The sequence below is a fragment of the Furipterus horrens genome, unplaced genomic scaffold, assembly GCF_987537825.1.
Source record: "Furipterus horrens unplaced genomic scaffold, mFurHor1.1.pri manual_scaffold_2, whole genome shotgun sequence".
In the NCBI taxonomy this organism is placed as follows: domain Eukaryota; kingdom Metazoa; phylum Chordata; class Mammalia; order Chiroptera; family Furipteridae; genus Furipterus; species Furipterus horrens.
The window spans coordinates 38,191,073-38,212,006 of NW_028327172.1; the positions used below are offsets into that span (position 1 = coordinate 38,191,073).

Here is a 20,934-nt window from a genome sequence, read left to right on the forward strand (position 1 = left end):
CCAGAGAAACTATTGGCCCCAAACCTCCATGAGCCAGGGCAAGCTGCTGGATTCATGTTCTCACCAATCTGTCAGCGGTAGCCAAACAGTATTAGCCAAATTCAGCCAAAGATTCAGGGAAAGCAGTAATAGTGCAGGTGTGTGCATGTGGCCGTTGCAGTTCGGGGTGTTGGCCAGAGGCATCCTTGTTTTCCAAGCAAAGGTGTGCCCTCTTACAGTCACATGTAGCAGGTTGACTGTGGAGCATTTTCACGACCACACCCAGTCCCTGGGGCTGATGGAGGTCTCTGACCCCTGCATGTGCCTCTGCCGGCCATTGTTTAGGGTCCTGCCAGCCTCCCCCCAATTCCTGCCTCCTCCACATGCTCGGCTCTGACACGAGCAGAGGTGCACTTGATTGTCAGGGAGCATAATGAACCCTCAGTGAGAGCGATGGGGTGAAGATGGGCAAAGCAGAGTGCAGCAGCTAGAGCAAGAGGAGTTGCTGGTGCTGAAACAGTCTTCCTGGTCGTTTTTACTCTTAAATGGAGAGGTCAGATGTCTTCTCAGACAGTTTCTTGTTTTCCCTTCCCACCCATGCCTACACTACCTTGCTCAGGTCAAATAACCCCCTGAGACTGTCAGTTGGGCCAGTGTCAAGTCTGTATAAACCAGTCCATTAATCCACTAATAGGTCCCATTAATGACTCCTGCAGGCTGCAGGCTGTGGACCTGTCCTGTAGGCATGGGTTTCCCGTGGATCATTGAGCTCCATGTCTGGGAGACAGAGTGGCTTTGGATTACTTCCAACTCTGGTGCTGACAGTAGAGATGGAGTAGCATCTGGAAACAGACACATCCGGCTTCTGAATGTTAGCTTTGCTGCTTAATCATTATGTCACCTGGACAATTTACAAAACCTTAAAGGTTCTAGTTATGCCATTTCATGCAGCATCTTTCCAGTCTCAGGATTGTCGCCTTTTACATGATAGAAAGACCCTGGACTTGGGAGACAAGCAGACTCCAGCTCTGCCACTTGTCCAACTTGATGCCATTCGTTTGGGGATGCCATTCATTTGGGAATGCCTTTCATTTGTTCATTTTATTCATTCACCCATTTATTCATCCCACATGTATTTACTGTCTACTATGTACCAGAGCTGGCCCATGAGAAAGATAGACCTAGTCTGGTGACTTACTAATAGAGGAGATAGGAAAGTGAGGAAGCAAGCAGAATACAGTGTACTAAGTGTACAATAAGAGAAGTGGAAGTGCTGGAGAAGCATAGAGCAGTGGGCTTGCACACAGATTTGGGTAGGAAAGACTCCCAGAGTGACAGAGAAGCTGAGAACCAAAGGAAGAAGAAGATTTAGTCAGGTGAGAGAAGGCCAAGGCAGAGCATCTATGCAGTGGGAATAAATAGCATTGCAGACAGAGAGGTGAGGCAGAGCTTCTGGCTGTCCCACATGTGCTTCATCCTTGAAAGAGATAATATTACCAGCCTGGCTAGGTTATTTTGAGGATTAAGTGGGATAACGCATGGAACACACTTCAGTGGTACCCAGCCCATAGATGCAGTCACAAAAGCTGGTTTCCCTGAATGGCTTTTAGGAAGTTACAGCAGTAATAATAGCAGCTAACAATTTTTGCACATTTGCTATTTGCCAGGCCCTGAGCTAAGTTCTTGTAGATATTGTTTCTTTTCAGGTCCATAAGAGCCCTATGGGGTCAGTGCTATTACCTCTACTTGATAGAGAAGAAAACAGACAAGCGGGAGTTATGGTGCTTTGTCCAAGACCCCACAGCTGGAGCCAGGAACCCATTCCATTCTCTCTCCCAACTGTGTCAGTGGACAACCTGCTTAATGGGAGAGTGATGACACAGCCAAGGTGGGCTTTATCAAAGACCCACAGCCTCACTGAGAGTCTGACTTGGAGATCCCTGCAAAAACCAAGTCTGACATCAGAGGTCTCTGGACCTTTCTCTTTGCAGGAGCAGTTAGCACATCTCACTAATGGTTACAGTGCCAGGCTTCAGCTGTGCCACCCACCCATTCATGGGCTGCAGGAGAAGTCCAGAGTGTTTGCATATGCTACTCCCACACAGGCCAGCCAAGTAGTTGGTTTATCATAGAGGATTGGCTACGTAGATGCTTCTGGGGCCCTGCCTAGGGAGCTAGCACATGCTCATATTTCTTCAGAACCTCTAACCCACAAATTTGAGATGGAGCTGCTATCACCCAGTAAAGGAAAGGAAGCTCAAGATAAAAGACTTTGACTCTGTTCCTTTTCCCCTGTCAAGAACAGGATATGCATAGACCACAAGTGTTCCCCTGGTTGTCTGTTCCATTTCACATCCCTTAATTGGAGTCCCTGAGCTCCTGCCACAATCCATCAGGACTACTCAGCCATGGCCTGTTGCTGGCTTTCCCCAACAGATGACCCAACTATGGTCTATTGCTCTGGTATCCCCCTGCATTTAAAAAAAAAAAAATTTAATCCTTACCCAAGGACATTTTTTCATTGCTTCCAGAGAGAGAGGAAGGGAGAGAGGATCGTTGTGAGAGGGAAGCTTTGATTGGTTGCCTCCTATATGCACCTGGACTTGGGATTATACATGCAACCTAGTTATGACCCATCACTGGGAATTGAATATGCAACGTTTTGGTTATGGGTCAATGCCTCAACCAACTTAGCCACACCAGCCAGGGCCCCCTGGATTTTGATTCCCAGCTTCTTGTTCTAAACAGAGTTCTTTGACTGCTAAGAAAAGCTATTTAAGCTAGCTCAAGTTCAGGTGGGTAAAGATACCACAAAGTCTCATGGACACAGGAACTGAAGTACAGCTGGACATGGGCACTTGAGCTGGGAAGCCACTAAAACCAGAACAGGGACAGGGTGATCTCTCTTCTCTCTAATTCTATCCACCTCATGCTTCACCTCCTCCTTGATCTCAACTGGATTTCTCTGCTTGCCCATGGGCCAAGAGATCCCCCACCCCCAATCTAAATGGCCTTATAATTCTAGTGGCCACATGTGTTCTGTTGATTGTCTTATGCCAGTAAGTGAGGGCAAACATTACCCCTTCCTTCTCTTGCTCCCACCCTGGCCCTCTTCTCTCTTATTCACCTGCCAACCCCCCGACTGTGGAGAACTCCATCAACTGAGCCTCTAGTGGGGCGTGGCCAACCACTGCTGGATCTGTAGGAAGCAAAGAGAGCCTGGACCCAGGCCCCCAAAACAGCTACTATGTTGCCCACTTCCCCCACCCCTCAAGGGGAACCTCTGAAGTCTGTTGTGCCACTCCTGTGGAAATGGAGAGGTGAGATGCCTAGCACCATCTTGTGTGTGCGTGTGCATGTGTATCTAGACTTACTCAGCTCCCAGACCCTCCCCCCGCCCCTTGCTGTTTAACCTGTGAATGCTTCTCCTTCCAAGAGGCTGGTCTTAATCTTAGCACCTTAGTATTCAAGGGGCCTCAGGCTGATAATGGACATGGAGCCTGTCTCAGTGGAAAGCTCATTTCTCCTGATGTAATGCATTTGTATTTCTGTTCCTTTCTCTTTGGTGTGGCCGCCCCTGCCCTGCTGTTCAGCTGCAGAACTCTGTGAAGACTGATTTGTGTCTTGATCAGGGTCCAGACACAGAGAACGTTCCCATCGTGTATATCTGCCATGGAATGACACCCCAGGTGAGTTCTCTGAGAGCTCTGGCCCCGGGGTGTGCACTTGTGCGTCTGGTGTGGGGAAGATAGTTAAACTCTGTCATGGCTACCCTGGGCCCAGGGGCCTCAGGGGATTTTCATTAGGAAGTGTCCTCATGAGCAAGAAAGGAGGGTCCTGCCTGGAAGGAGGCTGGGGGATAGGGGAGCAGATGCTAAAATGCCAGGATCTTCCAATGTGGAGAGCAAGGAAGGCGGTAACTTTCTAAAGAGGAACACCTGCCCCTCTGGGAATCCTATGGGTAAGCCACAGTCCTGGTTCTGGCAGCCACGCCCTTCTCCCAAACTCCCTGATGCCTGAGCGTCCCTTCAGAGTTCCAGTTCACAGCCTTCGGGCTCTGTCCTTCAGTAGACCACAGCTGGGGCTCATATTTATAGCCATAAGACCCTTTCTAGCACTATGACATTCTCCTGGTGGGAACTGAAGAGCAGCTCCCAGAAAATTAAGTTATCCTATAACCAGCCCCCTCACCCCATTTTATACGCTGGGCTTCGTAGACCCTAAGAGGATGTCAAGGACACGGGCAAGAGAAATGGTTTGTTCAACGAAGTGCGATGGACAATCATCAACCAAGAATGCCATAGACTAACCTGTTCTGACTTGACAAAATTTTCAGTTTACTTATCTTACCCCCAGAAGTTCACAATGATTAAAAACAAATTTTAGTATAGAAGATATGTATATATATTTGTGCAATTATAAGTTAGCGTTTCAAAGAGTTGTTACCGTCCTAAACACACAACTGAAAGATATTATGAGGTGTGTGCCACCCGACATACTATGCTGAGACTCCCCAGCTATTGTCCACTGTTATCTCCACCACTTCGTTTGTTCTGGTGCTGGGCTGCTGTGACATCACTGACTGGTCAGTTGCAAATCAGCATATCATGCTGTCCCCACACCGCACAGCCTCGCAACTCAGTCTTCATTCTTATAATGGTGTGACCTTGATAATGAGTGACTATTTTTATGTAAACCTTGCACTGACATATAACATAATGTACAGAAAATACACAATTAAAATATACAGATTAATAAATTTTCAGAGCAAAAATACTCCTGTAATTGGCACCCAGATCACGAAAAAGGGCATTGTTGCTTGATTTTGAATTTTATGTAAATAGAATCATAGGGTATGCTTTCTCATGTTGGCTTCTTTCTATCATCAGCATGTTTATAAAGCACATCTATGCTGTTAAATGGAGTTGTTATTTGTTCATTTTTATTACTATGTAGTAATTTATTTCATGGATATGCCATACTCACTATATATTCTATTGCTGTTGGACACATGGGCTATTGCCAGTCAGGAGTATTACAAATACTGCTGCAGTGATCATCTTTGTTCATGTCTTTTGATGCACATATACAATAATTTCTTTTGTATTTATACCTTGGAGTTGGATCCCTGAGTCACAGGGTTGACACATGTTCACTTTTACAGACACTGCTTACATTAATCTGCTAGGGCTGCTATAACAAAACAGGCTGGGTGGCTCAAACAGAAACTGATTTTTTTCATAGTTCTGGAGGCTGGCAAGTCTGAGATTAAAGTGCCAGCTGATCTGGTTTTTGGTGAGATCTCTCTGGCTTGCAGATAGTCACCTTCTCACAGGGCCAGGACAGCAAGAGAATAAGTGAGGTCTCTGGTGTGTCTTCTTAAAAGGACGCTAATCCTCTCAGATCAGGGCTCTACCCTTATATCTTCATTTAACCTTAACTTGAAAATTTGGAAAATTCTCAGCCTACCCATATTGCAAAAAAAATGAGAAAGCTTGTTCTGAAGAGAACACTAGAAATGTGACTGAACAGTCATTTGACTAAGAGATCATGGGTGGGACTCATAGAATTAATCAGCCACCTCAGCAACAGAAGCCAGAGATAGAGAGGGGACTAGTAGTCCCTCTCTATATTGTGGTTCACTTATCGCGCCTCACTGTATCGCAGGATTTTTTAAAATATTATATTTAATTATTTATTGCGGATTTTTCACTATATCCTGGGATTCTGTGGTTCTGTATATGTATGTTGTTAAAGTTACGTAGGTTTAAGAGTGTAGAGTATGTTTAAGAACAGAAGTAGTGTTTATAAAAGTATGGAAAAGGTTAATAAGGGACTGGGAACAGTTTATAAGTGTGTGAGAATGGTTTATAAAGCCTTAAAATATATATAAATACTAAAATAAATGTAAGGTTCCTACTTCATGGGTTTTCACCTATCATGGGGGCGTCTAGAATGTAATACCCATGATAAGTGAGGGAATACTGTATACCAGCAGAAATACTGCCAGTTTGAACTAAAGAGAAAGTGAGACAGGATGAAGGAAGTCTGTTGGACTTCCTGTTGTCTACAAGATGGGACCATAGTGCTATTCCATTGTGAGCAGGCACTACTCCTGAAGGAAAGGGAGGAATGGCACTGAAGGCAATTTGGAGATTGTCAGGACCTCCACCCCCATGCAGGCCCAAGGCAGCTTCCTCCAAGGATGGGCCTGCCTCTTGGGTTTCACTGGGCCAGGATGACCCTGCCAGGTGCCTCTGGGTGGTACCAAAGCAGTGAGAAGCCAAGGCAGGACCACCCTAGAGAGCCAACAGGGCAGGCAGCCCTGTAGAGCCATGGGGTGATTCTGCCACTGCACTGGGCCTGGAGGTCAGAGCACTGAGCCAAAGAGGATTCTTCTTGAGCCTTAAGATCTCATGGAATTTGCCTTGCTGGGTTTGGGGTTTGCTGGGGAACCATCAGCCCTGTAGTCCTTCTAGTTTCTCCCTTTTAGAATGTGAGTATCTATCCAATGCCTGTCCCCCCATCATATCTTGGAAACACATAACATGTCAGATTTTATAGGTTCTTAGATGAAAAAAAGTTTTGCCTCTAGATAAATCATACCTTGACTCTCATGCCTATCTAACTTAGAAGTTATTTGGACCTTAGACTTTAGAGTTGATGTTGGAATGAGTTAAAACTTTGGGGGCTATTGGGATGAAATGAATGTATTTTGCATGGGAAAAGGAAATGAAGTTGCGGGGGTGAATGGCCAGAAGCAGAATGTTATGGACTGAATCCTGTCACTCCCAAATTTGTATGTTGAAGTGCTCACTAATCCTCACTGTATTGGGAGCAAGGAAGTAATTTAGGATATATAAGGTCCAGAGGTGGAGCCGTAATCCTTTAAGATCGTTTTCACTGTCTCTCTCTGCCATGTGAGGACACAGTAAGAAATTGATCATTAGCAAGCTAGGAGGCGAGCTCTCACCAGGAACTAAATGGGCCAGCACCTTGATCTTGGACTTCCCAAAACCATGTGAAAATAAATTTCTGTTATTTAAGCCAATTAATGACAGCCACATCCAATTAATATACTTCAAACACTTTTCCAAATTAGTTGTATCAATTTTTACTCCCAACAGCCATATATTAGAGTACTGGTTGCTCTACAACCTTGCCAACATTTGGTATTATCTGTTATTTAAAATTATAGGCATTGTAATGAGTATGCAGTGGTATCACATTGTGATTTTAATTTGCATTTCTCTGATTGTTAATGTAGTGGGGCACCTAAATTTTTAGCTCAGAACATCCCACCTTGTTCTTAAGTGTGGCCCAAGGTGACCAGGTCGCAAGTAGTCTGATCTTTTTGTAAATTCCCTTTCTGCTTTTTAATACTTATGATTCAGGAAGCAATGGGTGAAACTGCTTTTAACAAATCTCTGTGGAAATCTGCAAGGTTGGTGCTTATGTGAACCACTGGACAGATGTTGGGTGTTTCCTCTGTGACATGGTGGGAGTCTGCCTGAGCAGAGGCTGCTAGTCTGCCAACTGCAGACGGTTCAATGTGGCACAGTCTGTGTTATGGTTAAGAACATGGACCCTGGAGCTATATTGTCTGATTTCAGATGTCAGCTTTGATGCTCTTTAGTTGTATAACCTTGGGCAGGATTTCAAATCTGGGCCTATTTTCTTATTGTAAAATATGGATTAATAATGGTACATACCATAAAGGTTGTTGTAAAGATTTAATACATCTAAGGTATTTAAAATAGTGCCTGGCATATAGTAAGCACTCAATAAATGTTAGCTATTGGTATTGCTATAATGATAATAATAGTAGTGCTCATTTAGCCTTGCTCAGTTTTAATACCCTCAAGGTTCTAGCTCCAAACCACACTGGACTGACTTTCCTTGACCTTATGTGCCATGTTCCATGGGTTTCTTCGCTGGTCAAAGCCTACCCACAGATAGGCATCACTGAGTTCCAATGGCAGCAAAACTACAGCAGAGTAGGGGAATTGGGAGTGAACTGGGCATCAGGAAACCTGAGTCCTAGGCTTGATCTTACAGCACACTTGTGATGTCCCCTTAACTGTCTCTGGGCCTTCATTTTGTTTTACTTTTATTGAGGTATAATTTTACTATAAAGTACACAGTGTACAGCTCAATGAGTTTCTATATTTGTAGACACTGTACAGTTACCACCCATGTGAAGCCCTCATCCCACTGGGTCTCCTCCTTCCTCCTCTTGGTCAATACCTCTCCCCAAAGCTAACAACAATCCTAATCTCCAGTACCACTGATTAGTTTTGTCTGGACCTGTCTTCTTATCTGCAAATGAGGAAGCTGGACTGGCCATCTCCAGGCCCAACTCTGCCAACTCTGACAATCTGCTTACCTTGAATTCTTTTGTTCTGAAATTCACTTGGCCTGGGAATCTGTGAGTTTGTCCTGTGCTTGCCGGGAATACTGGGAACTGCCTTCCCTTGAAGCTTTGTAAATCAGCTTCTTGATCTCAGCTATAGCAAGCCTTAAAGACTCGGTCCCCTTCCTCGTTCCTCAAAGCCACAGCACCCTCATGTACCTGGGCTACACAGGGAACACTGGGTTCTGTCGCCCTCTCCCACCAGGCTCATAGCTGAGGGGCACAGCTGTCACTGCCCAGAGGTAAGGTTGCTTTAAACCAGCCTCAGAGCAGACACATTTCCCAGAACAGGGTGGTATAGGGACTCTGCTCTGACAGGAACTTGTTGAATCTGTCCTGTCCAGTGAGCTGGGAGAGCCAAAGAGGACTGGGTCATCCTGGAGATGCGCTGTATGTTCTTGGCCAGAGTTCATCCATCCCCTAAATTGTTTCCAAGGACAGCTTTAAGTAACAAAGGACCACAGATTTGGTGGCTTGATCAAGAGAGATGTATTATCCCACAGTGCCGGAGGCTAGAAGGCCAAGAACATGAGGCCAAGGCATGAGTAGTGTCATGCTCCCTCTAGAGGCACTAGGGAAGGATGTGTTCCCCTCTCTGAGCTCCTGGTAGTTCCTTGGCTTGCGGGCAGCATCATGCGAACTTCACACGGTGCTGTTTTCCCTGTGCACACAACTGTGTCCAAATTCATCCTTTTCATAAGGATGCCTGTCATATTGGATTACGAGCTCACCCTGTGCCTATATGACCTCACCCTAACTTAGCTAATGACACCTACAACAATTCTATTTTCAAATAAGGTCACATTTGGAGGTGCTGGGGCTTAGGACTTCAACACAGGAATTTTTGAGATACACAATTCAATGCACAACACCCCCATGGGAGAAGAAGGTGGCTGGAAACCTGACTTTCATGCCTTGACTGAAAAGTGCTACATATGACTTCCTCTCCCATGCCTTTGGCCAGAGTTGGTCACATGGCCCTGCCTGACTGTAGGGCATGTGGGAAGTTAGGGTTTTCTGTGTGACCATGACTTTGGAGAGTTTCTAAATCAGTTCCACCTCTGACAGGCAAGAAAACAAGGAGATGGCCTCTGGGGATGTGAATTAACTTACCTGAGGTCACACGACAAGTTACTGGCAAAGAAAGGACTAGGAAGGATGGCTGTATTTTGACTTTTAGTTTCTCCTCCAGTTTTATTCATTAAACATATGATAGCTTGTCTTTTAGGAAGTCCTCATATTTTAGAAAGTTTCATTTCCCCTGAAGAACTGATTTGGTCTAGGGGTAAGAATGTTTGTTTGTTTGTTTTTCTAGAGCAACTTATCACATGGCTGACAGCAGAGCCCAAAGACATTAGGGTCCCAAAGACACCTTGAGCTAGAAAGTGAGGCTGGGTTCTCATTTGTGTTTAAACCCTTTGAGAAATTCTGCTTAAAGTTTGTTTAAAAAGTTCACTCTGTTATAGTCGTGATATGCCCGGGTCTCAGGGAAGGCCCTGGGCAGGAGAAAGCATGGTGTAGCTAACCAAATTAGTGAGGGGAAGCTGCTGGGAAGCATGCTAATTAATTAATGAGTAAATAGAACCATTTTATTTAAATTAGCAGCAAATTTCAAGCAATTCTCAAAATAACTGAGAATATTAGTCCTAATTAGTATAACAGCTTGGAAAATTTCTTCTGCTGGGCAAAATACAACAATAGGGTCTCCCCACAGACTCTTTACTTATTCAGTCACTCACTCACTCATTCATTCCTTTGCTCATTCAAGAAACATGCGTTGAGTAGTATTTAAAGCCAAGAATTATGCTAGACAAAGGCAGCTTTGCCCAGATCCCTGAGCTGGAGGCGTCCCAATCTAGGGAAGGAGGCAGGCACTTGTTAATAAATCATTACAGTTCATATAGTGCAGCCACTCGAAACCTACTGCCCCAAACCACCTTGTCATTAGCCCCTCAAAGGAGAGTCTGCGGGACAGGACAGTGGCTGCGGCCTCCTCTCATTCTTTCTGCCTAAATCTTCTAGACTATAAAAGACCCAGGGAAAATTTTTCCTATGGGAAGGGAAATTCTTGGCTGTAGAAGAAGGAAGATGAAAGGGACTTTAATTCCTTCTACAGCTTTTAAAATACTGAAGCTGCCACATTTATGCTTCAGGAAGAACTTTTTAACTCAAGGTATAAAGATTAGAGTTGAGTTGAAAGAAGAGTTCTATTTTTACCCAGAGCTGAATCCCCATGTTAGATCAGGTAGTGTGTTTAATAAGAATAAGATAAGTATGGAATTGTAATGAACTTTGGTACCTTTGCTTTTTGGAATTTCTTTTTCATCTGTTAAAGTTCTTACTTGGCTATTCATCTATTCATACAGAGGGACAGAGACAGAGACAGAGAGAGAAATGAATGAACAAACTTGCTTATTTCTCTGTGTGCTACTTTTCTAGAAACTGCCAATCACACACGGGGTCACAATGATGCCACCATCCCTCCCTGCTTGGCAGTTACCCGATGGTAGTGCATGGAACATGAGAGGCTTCTCATGGATTGTGCTTGAACCCCCAGATCTTTCAAGTAACATCTCAGAGACAAGCAGAAAGGTTTTATTTTGTGAGCCAAGAATTTAAATCGTCGGCCACTCCTCTGTGACCTTTGGGAGATTTCTTTGCTTCGCTGTGACTTTTCTTGCTAAATGAATTGGAGTACCAGGCACTGAGGGGCCGTGAGTTTTGTAAAACTTCCCTGCACTTACTGCTTGACTCTGATGGGGTGAAAGTGTGCCCCCCACAACTCCTTGTGTGCGGTTGTATTGCCCAGGTGCCCATGGATGAATGTTAGAGCAGGGCCCTCCCTAATGGGTTACAGTTTTGAGGGGAGCTTCCACCAGACCTGAAAATTTCTCTGGTCACCATCAGCCCTACATTATTTGGGGCCTGGTCCAGATAGAGGTATTTGACTCTCTCTGTTCATTGGCTTCTGGGCTCTAGCCACCTCACCTCATCCCAGGAGCCGTCATTTTGTAGGGTGCAGCGAGTGGTGCCTCTGGGTGGTGCAGCGGGCAGCAGTCCCTCAGCTCCTCCCTGTGGCATTTCCACATCCACAGTGCAGGCTGGTTGTTTCGAGGGGTATTCTTGCTCCAGAGGGCCCAAGGCAGTGACAGTGCACTCACAAGCTTGGCGTCAGGCATGGCTGGGATCTAGCTAATGCCCAGTTCTGCTTTAATCTGCAAATTCAGGACAGCAGTATACACTTCACTGCATTACTGTGAGGCCTCCGATGGTGTGTAAGTGACAACACTTGGCCCAGTGCCTAGACGTGATGGTAGGTATTGCTATGTCACACCTAAGGGCAGCCTCCCCAAGGGTGAACAAGAGAGGTACTCACGGCTGGGGTGACTAGGGCTGACACCTGCAGTCATGCCTCCCCCTCCCCAGCCCAGGATCCCCAGGACTAAAGAGGATCCCTTCATCCTTACAGCTCTCTGAGGCATCCATGGAGACCAGGTGCCTACTGCTGCCTGCCTGTGTCCCAGGGCTCAGGAACTCCTCACTGTCTGCTTGTCGGTAGTTGATGAGTGAACGAGCTGTTTCGTTACAGAAGCCTGCAGTCTTGCTCCTTCCCTGCAGCCCCATGGAGAGAACATGAACCAGCCTGTGCTGGGCCCCTGTGGGCTGCCTGGGTGTGACTCCCTGCTCTGCCACGTGTTAGCTGCGTCACTTGGGATAGGGTACTTCACTTCTCTGTACCTTAAACATGTGTAATTTAAAACAAAATGCACTTCATAGTATATGTTACTTAACTATATTATTTTTTGTTTACTAATATACATTATGCTTATATAAGAGATATGTGTGTTTATATATAATTATTGTGTCAGTCAGTCTCCCTAGACACCTCCCCTATGTCAATTCACTTCAATTTAAAACCACATTGTCAGCTTATTCCCACTGTAAAGATGTTGGCTCAGAGACATAAAGGTGTACCCAAGTCCCCACTCCTAATATGAGGTGGAGGCAGACCCACGGTGCCTGGAACATGGTGGTACGGGAGGTGTAACCGTGTCACCCCACAACATCCTCTCGCGGGCAGAGCAGGGGCTTGAGTGAGGAAAGGTGCTTTCTCTCCCAGCACTGCCTTCTTCAGATCCTGGCTGCTTCCACAGGGCGGGGCTCCCTCGCCATCATAGACACCCACTGAGCCTGCCTGTGGTCATCAGCCTGGCGCTGGTCCAGCTCTGGATGAGGGGAGCACCCAGCCGATTTCTCACCCAGCTTTTGGAAAGCACCCCACTTCCACATTTCTTTTGGTAGCAGCCCATGGAGCAGAGCCAGTGGCCCCGACATACCAGCCCCGCATGGGGTGCAGATGCCCAGGGAGGGTGGACGGGTGTGTTGGGCACACAGACATTGGTGCCGAAGTGGCAACCTTATCCTTCACGGAGGGATGGTGAACTCATGGTTGTTCCCTCAGCTTCACTGCTAAAAATAGGAGCTGTTTGATTTGTTATTCATTCCACATGATATGTTCTTCACGTCCAAACTCTTCAATTAGAGCGCTAAACTGCGAGTTTTGCATGACTTTTATTACGCTCCCACAGGCTGAGAAGCAGCCGTCATTAGCAGCACCGCAGTGGACAACGTGGAGGAAAACGGTTCCTCTCACGGCGCAGAGGGAGGCTGAGCCTCTCGCCTGCACCCGCCATCCTTTTGAGAGCTTTGCTTCTCAGGCTTCTCCGGACGTGGGAACAGGTCCCTGAGCCAACGTCAGAGGAGCTGAATTTAGATCTCACCTTCACCCTGCTCTCTGACGAGTCACTTCACCTCTCTAGCTTCCTGGTCAGAAAAAATGGCATGGTGCTGAGATTTAAACAAAGTGATGAGCTCGTGTGTGCCTCACACCAAGCCTGGCAGAGAACAGGGCTCAGTGATGTTAGTGTCTTGTTCTAATCAGGGAAGTCTCTCAACATTATTTGAGAGCTCGCTAGTCTGCCGAAAGGTAATAATACTAACAACAGCTTACATTTAAGCATCCCTCTTTGCCTGTATAATCTCAGTGAATACTCTCAGCAGCCCTGGGAAGTAGGTGCTGCTCCTACCCCACTTGTACAGGGGAGAAAACTGGGCCTCAGGGCCACAAATTACCAAGTGGGAGATCCGGGTTTCCTGACTACAGAGCCCACGCTCAGAGCCATGACTCAGGACTGCCTCCTTGTTTCATTCAGTGTTTGGCCTCTGCTCCCAGGACATTCCCTGGACTCAAGACAGACAGGCAGCCCCCACAGTGGGACGTGATGAAGGCTTGGCATCTAGGAGGCATCAGAGCACCCTTGCTGGATAAATGAAGGCTGCAGGAGAGGGCGAGGGAGGGAGTAGCTGATTTATCCAACCGCCAGGCATGCTCTTCTTCTTAGGGTCTAAAGGAAAACAATCTAATGTACAATTCTCTCCCTGGAAGACCTTATGGTAGGTTCCAGAGACTGGGCTGCAGAAAATCTGAAAAGACTCCCCGATTGACACTGCCCTTCCCACCCACCCTGGGCTAGGACACAGAACACAGGGCGTCAGCTCTCTCAGCTCTCCCTGACTCAGGAGGGCGGTCCCACGTGCCTCTTGCCTTTGGGGTCCCCTCTTCCCACCAGAAACTGGGGGCAATCATCTCCCCATTGGAAGACATCTCATCTCAGCATTCCAGGGCCAGTGCATCAGATCCAAAGGCCCCCATTTTCCCCACTTCAGGTCTCAGCCTAAGGCCACTTCCTGGGGCAGTCTTTCCTGACCAACCCATGGAAGGCGCTCTCACTGTTATTCGTAAATCTCTGCACCTGAATCCCGCATCACAGATCTTGCAGTGGATGTATCAATGTAATTATACTCACATTTGCTGGTTATGTGGAATTTGTATAGTTGGTAATAATGGCATCTCTTCACCGCAAGATCTTAAGTTCCTTGAGAGCAGGCATGTTGCTTTGCTCTCCAGTGTACAATGTGCCCAGCACACTGCCTGGCTGGGAGCAGGCACTCATGCACTCTGGTTGGTAAATGGATCTGTTCATCAAGTTGGTGAGGTTTTGAGTAAATGAAGGTCGTCTTCCTGACAAAGACACCCTAGCAATCTGCTCACACACACCGGCTTTGCCACTGAGCAGCCTTAACCTGAAGCCTGATTTCCCATCTGTGAAATGGAGTTAACATCATCCATCTGATAGAGGTCTGGGGAGGATTAAATGGAGAAATACATGGGGTTCTTAGCCCTATGCCTGCCACACAGTAAGTCCTCAACCAGTATATTGACATTGTTCTTACTTTGTTGGTAGTGTTTATTATTAATCAAGGTAAGATCTGGTGGGACCTGTACCTCTTCCTTTAGACCCAGTATCTTTTCCCCTGGAGACCCAGGGATGGGAGCTTGGGAGATGTGCCCTCCCGCACAAGGATGGGAGCTAGATCCTGGCCGTTTGTCTTGATTGATGAGGGCCAGAGGCTATGGGCATTGTGCGGGAGTGGGGAGACACCTCCTTCCATTGAGGCCTCTCCTGCCACCAAGACTTGCTGGCACACAGAAGCTGGCCTGCCCTTTCATTTGACTCAACTCCCAAGTAAGAGAGATTCCCCAGACTCCAAGGGTTCTCCTAATGGCAGAGCCACCTTGACAGATACTGCCTCCCACACCCACCTTGGAGCTTCCTGTAATTCACTCTCCACTCAAGACGGTCTTGAAGAACTGCATCCTGAAAAGCCCAGAGCAAGAGCTCGAGCCAGTGACAGAGTATAAGTTGTAAGCATTCTGTCTCAGGAGGGAGTCCGCTCTTGAATAGCACAGGTACAGCACACACGCACACCCCTCTCCGCCGAGGGACTTCCTCTTTTATCTACTTGGAGAAGGAAGTGGAGAGGTTTCCTCATAGTCTGTGTGAGTGCTCTGCTGCCCTTTGCACGAAGTACAGACCCTCAAGAAGTGGGCTGCATCATTCACTGCCCCTTGCTGTGGTTTCTTAGTAGGGCATCAGTGGTATTTTAGGTGGGGCAGGTCTTCACTGTGTGGGACTGTCCTACGCAATGCAGGGTGTATTGCATCCCTGGATCCTGACCAGCAGTAGTGTCAATGCGGGACCCAGACATCCCCATGCATTTCCAGAGGTGCCGGAGGAGGTGGTACCACTCCTAGCTGAGAAGGTGACAAAGAAGGAGTGTAAGGAACTGGCTCTGGGATTTGGGAATGGTTGGTGGCACTGAGTGGGGACTCTGAATAGTGTTTATATCAGGGCAGCTTAAAGATATGCTTGTTTATTTCAAGAAAGTTCCTGAGTGGATGTGTTCAGTATATATCACAGGCACAAATGGATTCTTAGATTTTATTTTCCCAACTAACTACATTGTCACCAGACTGCCTTTGTCCTAGCTGCTTTTTCTGAAATCTTTCTTGTTGCACGTTGGTCCTGCCAGCATAGAGCTTTAGTGGAGTCCTTGAGGTTAGCACTGTGTTACACCGGAAATTTTAGCAGAGCCGGGCCCTCTAAATCAATCACCAGAACAACTTTATTTTACTTTTTTCCTTGCTCAGACATACACTATCAAATGCAGGGATACATGTGGTGGGGGGAGGTTGGCTCAGGAGGAAGGACACGCTTCAAAAGGAAAATTTTGTAACATTTTTTTCTGCAGGAAAAAGAGACTTGCTGGTCTTAATTCTTATAGAACTGAGCTACAAAACACATATACTTCTCTGCAGTATCTTTAGCTCCTTGGAATATTCTAGGCTGTTCAGAAGTCACTCAATCATATTTGATCATATTTGCCTGAGGCGTTATAGATGCTTAGTAAATGTGTGTTGAATAAAGGAATGAGGAAATTCATGGGAAATTAAAGCCTTTTAAGTGATGCTCACAAAATGGACTGAGCCCGTGTTCATCCTCTCCGTTCCTCTGCGGGGCTCTAGGGCGGCAAGTTTCGCCCTGGTACCTGACCCTGGCAATGAGGACACTTGATGACACAGGAGTGTTTCATCCCCCACAGTATATGTGGTGGCTGTGGGATGCCCAGGAGGACATGGTAGCAAGAACGCCTTCGTCCAGGGAAGTGAGTGAGGAGGCGAAGTCAGCGAGTGTAGACTCCACTTCCCCAGAATTCACTACAAAGGGACAGAGGAAGGGGCTGGCTAGCAAAAGGGTGTGGAATTGAGAGAAAATATGTATCCTGATTTGCTTTTTAAGGAAAGCAATAAGGGAGCATGTTTTGAAGCTGAGAGAAAGTAGTCAGTGGAGAAGCAGGTCAAATATATGAGGAGAGAATGAAGCAACATTCTGGGAATGAGGACAGAGCAAGGACAGGTGAGGATGGGGTCTGAGGTCAATGGGCTCGGCCCTGGACTGCAGGAGAGGACGACCTTCTGCCTCTGAGGCCTGAGGACAGGATGGAGGGAGGAACCTCTAGGCTGTCTTGCAGGCAAAGTCTGAAGAATCTGATTATGTTAGAGAGTGGAGAAGCTTTAGAAGCCTTCTAAGAGGAATTGGCTCACTGGCCACGCGGCTGAAAGAAGGTGGTGTGGAGGGGCCCAGTTAAAGTTAAAGACCAGGAGTCTGTGGTGGGTCTCACTTGCCCAGTTCTGTGAATTTCTTGGTTAGCACCCAACATCCGGGGAACTGGTATGGAGAAAGTGAGTGAGGCTGTGGAGGTGAGATTTACAGGGTGTCCAAGGCAAAAAGAATAAACAATTACAGACGTGAAGGTGCTGGCAAGGGGGTAGTTGAAGGAATTTCTAGGGACATGGAGATTCCAGGAGGAGATGAACGTGTGAGAGGAAAGGAATAAAGGTTATTATTCCAAAGGTCTCCATCCAGTTGATGAGCAGGCGTTCGTTAAGTAAAGGAGTGAGCAATCAAGACTAATAGGTCATTGGGTGAAAGCAGGGAATGGAGGATGAGATTTCAGGGGTGCAGCAGTTCCAGGCATGAAGAGCTAGGGCTTGGGTCTGGGTGGCTAAGGTGGATGACAAGGGGCTCTCCCTGGAACAGAGGCCGCGGTGCAGGTTGGCTCGTTCATTGTCTGAGACCCTGAAGTATTGCCCAGTGGAATGTAGAGGAAGCTGTGAGCCTGATGCCCATGGCCTTGATGGATGTGGCAGAGTGTCCAGGACACACATGGTGAGAACAAAGTGGGCAGAGCGTGCTGGTGTCTGCCATCAGAGGCTTAAGGAGGAGATCTTTATTTAAATTTAATTTTTTTTTCCATTACCATTTAGTCCCCTTATACCGTCCACCACCCCCTGCAATCACCACACTGTTGTCCGTGTCCAGGAGTCCTTTTTCCTTTTTGCTCAACCAGGAGGAGATATTTGTATACAGGGAAGGTGGAGCTGAGGGGTAGTAGGATTGCTGTAGGGAGAGGAGTGTCAGCTCCAGTCTGTGTCCCTGACGGCAGAACCGGCAGATGCAAAAGCACGCAGAAGTGGCAGTGTCCCCCAGGAAGAGCCACTTTGGTAGTGACAGGAGGAGTCCCTTCTGGTTAGAAAGGGCTGTCCTTGAAAGACACTGTGAGTTTGATAGGCAGTTTCAGAACACTCGTGAGGGAGGGCAAACAAAGGACGATAAACCAGGGAAAGAAGAGAGCATATCAGTTTAGAGAGGACGAGAAAGCCCTGTAAAGACAACAGAAATTAAATCATATGTACATACTTAGACGCCATGGGGACAGGGGGGTTAGGAGAAAAGGGGTGGCAGAATCTGGTTGGGGGAACCGCATCTCTTTGTGTTGTGGCCACTGCAGCCACCCTTGGTGCCCAGCTTTTGTGCTCAGGACAAAGCAACCACTTCCAAAGCTCGTTTTGTCCTCACACGTCACACTGCATTCAGTCCAGGATCAGCAGGGCTTGGTGGAGACTCCACTCTGCCAGAGGAAGGGAACCGAGTCCAGCTGCAGAGGAGAAAAGCAGGCTGGGTCATGGTGACATTGAGAGGTCAGGGAAGCCTTCCTGGAGGAGGAGTTGCACCTGGAATCACAAGATATGTGGAGTAAAAGCAGAGTGCAAAGAGCTTTTCAGCAGTAGGAGTGTAGGTAGACGGGATGGAATCTGTTCTTTCTTGAGAAAGAAGCAAGATATTGTAATGGGTGGGAGCTGGGTTGGGAGCCAGTGACTTGGGTTCCACTTGCTATCCATTCATTCCCATCTAGCTAATTCTGTTTCCTCACCTAGAAGTGCAGAGCACATTACCCCACTTACCCAGAGTTATTTTGAGGATTAAATAAGTGTATTTGTGAAGTAGTTAGCATCCCCAACATTTAGAAAGAGCTCATCAAATGGGAAATATTATCATTATTATAATTAGTTATTTTTTTCAATCAGAAGAGGAAAAAAGGAACAGCAGCTTGCTGAAGTACCTGCAGTCTGTGCCATCTACTTTACAAACACACCTGTGAAATTAGCCACCTGCAACAGCACACGTTAGCTCCATGCTGAACTGTCCCAAAATTTAGCGACTTATTTATTTATCCATTTATTTAGCTCACTATTCTGTAGGTCAGCAATTTGGACTAGGCTGGGCCGGCCCTTTCTTCTGCTGTTCTCAGCTGGGCCCCTCCGGCATGTCTAGCCAACTGCTTGTCAGCTACTTGGGCTCACTTCTGGAAGCCATCTGTCAGCCAGAGTGAGAGAACCTCTGGGCGTCACCGTCACCGTCCAGCAGGCCCGCGCAGGCTGCTTCACACGGCGGGGACCAGGGGAGGGGTGTCTGAGAGCAGCAAGGAGTGCCAAGTGCTGCTGCGTGAGTGCTTTCAGTCTCCGCTTATGTCACATTTGCTATGGAAACTGTGCCGTTGGACAAGTCAGATGGCCAAGCCCAGCCTCACAGGACAGAAAATAGGCTCCTTTGAAAGGAGGAGCTACAAAGTGACATTGCAAAGTGGTTCGCATGCAAGGGTGGGGAAAATCTGTGACTATTTTTATACCCTGTTATGTTCATTTTGTATTATTTCATTTTTTTCACTCATTCATTCGTTCATTATTCACCCCAAAATAGTCATTGAACACCTTCCTTGTGGTAACGGCAAGAAGAGGAATCCCTACCAAGAACGGCCTTAGTTTTCTAAGGCTCTCTCCGCCGTAGTGCAGTCCATCTGGCATAGCTCGCAGACGTCCACAACATCCCGTGAAGACAGGAGCTGGGCCTTCTTTCCCCAGGGAAGCAGTTAGACTCTTCCCAGGGAAGAGGGAGATGTAGTTAGAGGTGGTTTTGGAACAGGCAAAATAAAGAGGTTTATATTTACAAGTTAAAATCAGGCACCAGTATTTCATCCACACGAAGTCTATTTTTCTGGGCTAACTTCTCCCTGCTGGATCTTAACCTGTAGGTTTTACTGCCCTGCTCTCCCCTCCATCTTTCTGATCACTGAGATTGCTGGTGAGTCCAGATCCCCATTTGGCCATATGATAAAATCTCTGTTAAGCAAACACACACACACACCCTCTCTCCTTGGGAACATTCTAAATTCTTAATTCAGGGCAGAGTAACAGTAGTGATGTGCCCACAAGAGACTGAGCCCCCTCCTTGCTCACGGGGGCCAGGTAAGGGTTAGGCCTGGCACAGACTGTGTCCTTGGGGTAAATATTGAGAACCTTGTGCTGCAGAGAGAATCTTATTCTATCCCAGCTATTACCCCAGGACTCTATGGAGGGTGTTGTCAAAGATACTGGTCCAAACCTTGGGCTGATAGAAGGTTAGAGGAGTCTTAGAGTAAGAGATATGAAACAGGTACCAGGGAGAGTGCCCAGATGGATTTCTGAGCTCAAGTTCAGTGTCCCTGGTATAATTTGTTAACACATTCATGTAATCAACCAATATGTTATAAGTACATGTAAAAGTCAAGCAGCCGGCTAGATAGTGGAGATACATTAGTGAGCAAGGCATGGTCCCTACCCTTGGGGAACCTACGGGGGAGTGCCAGTGTTAAAGGAACACTACTAATGCTAACACTAGCCAGCACTAAGTCCATATAATTCCCTGACTACCCTATGTGGTGGGTACCATTGTTGTCTCCAGCTTTTTTTTTTTTTAACAGGAGAGGAAATTGAGAGAATGAACAGCCAAGTAACTGTATACAGTCACACAGTAAATGAATTGATGGTGGAGACTTGAATTAGGCAGTTTAGATCCAGAATCAGTCTTTCTTGAATCAACCCCCTTCCCTCTACCCCCACCAGGTCAAGTCCCCTTGGTATGTATTTCTCAGTCCCCTTGTACTTTTCCTTAAGAGCATGCATCACATTTGTGATTCTCTTTTGTGAGGGAGCATAACAAAATTGTCAGTCAGTTCAGGCTCCGTTATGCTCCAGTAACAGATGACCTCAAAACCCAAGTGGCTTATAATAACAAACATTTCTCAGTCATGCTACACATCCAAGTATTTTCCCACCTTATCTTCCTTTTGCAGTGCCTTGTCAAAAGCAGCCGATAGTAACAAAGGCACACTCTTCTTCTGAGGCTCAGCTCATTTGCCATGTTATCCGTCTGCCAAGTTATCACAGGCAACAGTTTTGCCAGATGTTTCGGCACTGCATA

The 20,934-nt window shown here is 46.8% G+C and overlaps 1 protein-coding gene across 1 annotated transcript in view; it reads left to right on the plus strand.

The window, feature by feature from the left end:
* Positions 1-20,934, plus strand: part of GALNT18 (polypeptide N-acetylgalactosaminyltransferase 18) — a 162,995-nt gene that overhangs the window by 116,454 nt on the left and 25,607 nt on the right. The window contains exon 9 of the mRNA XM_090267276.1: positions 3,573-3,668. Within this exon, the coding sequence (XP_090123402.1) occupies positions 3,573-3,668 (96 nt within the window). The remainder of the gene's footprint in view (positions 1-3,572; positions 3,669-20,934) is intronic.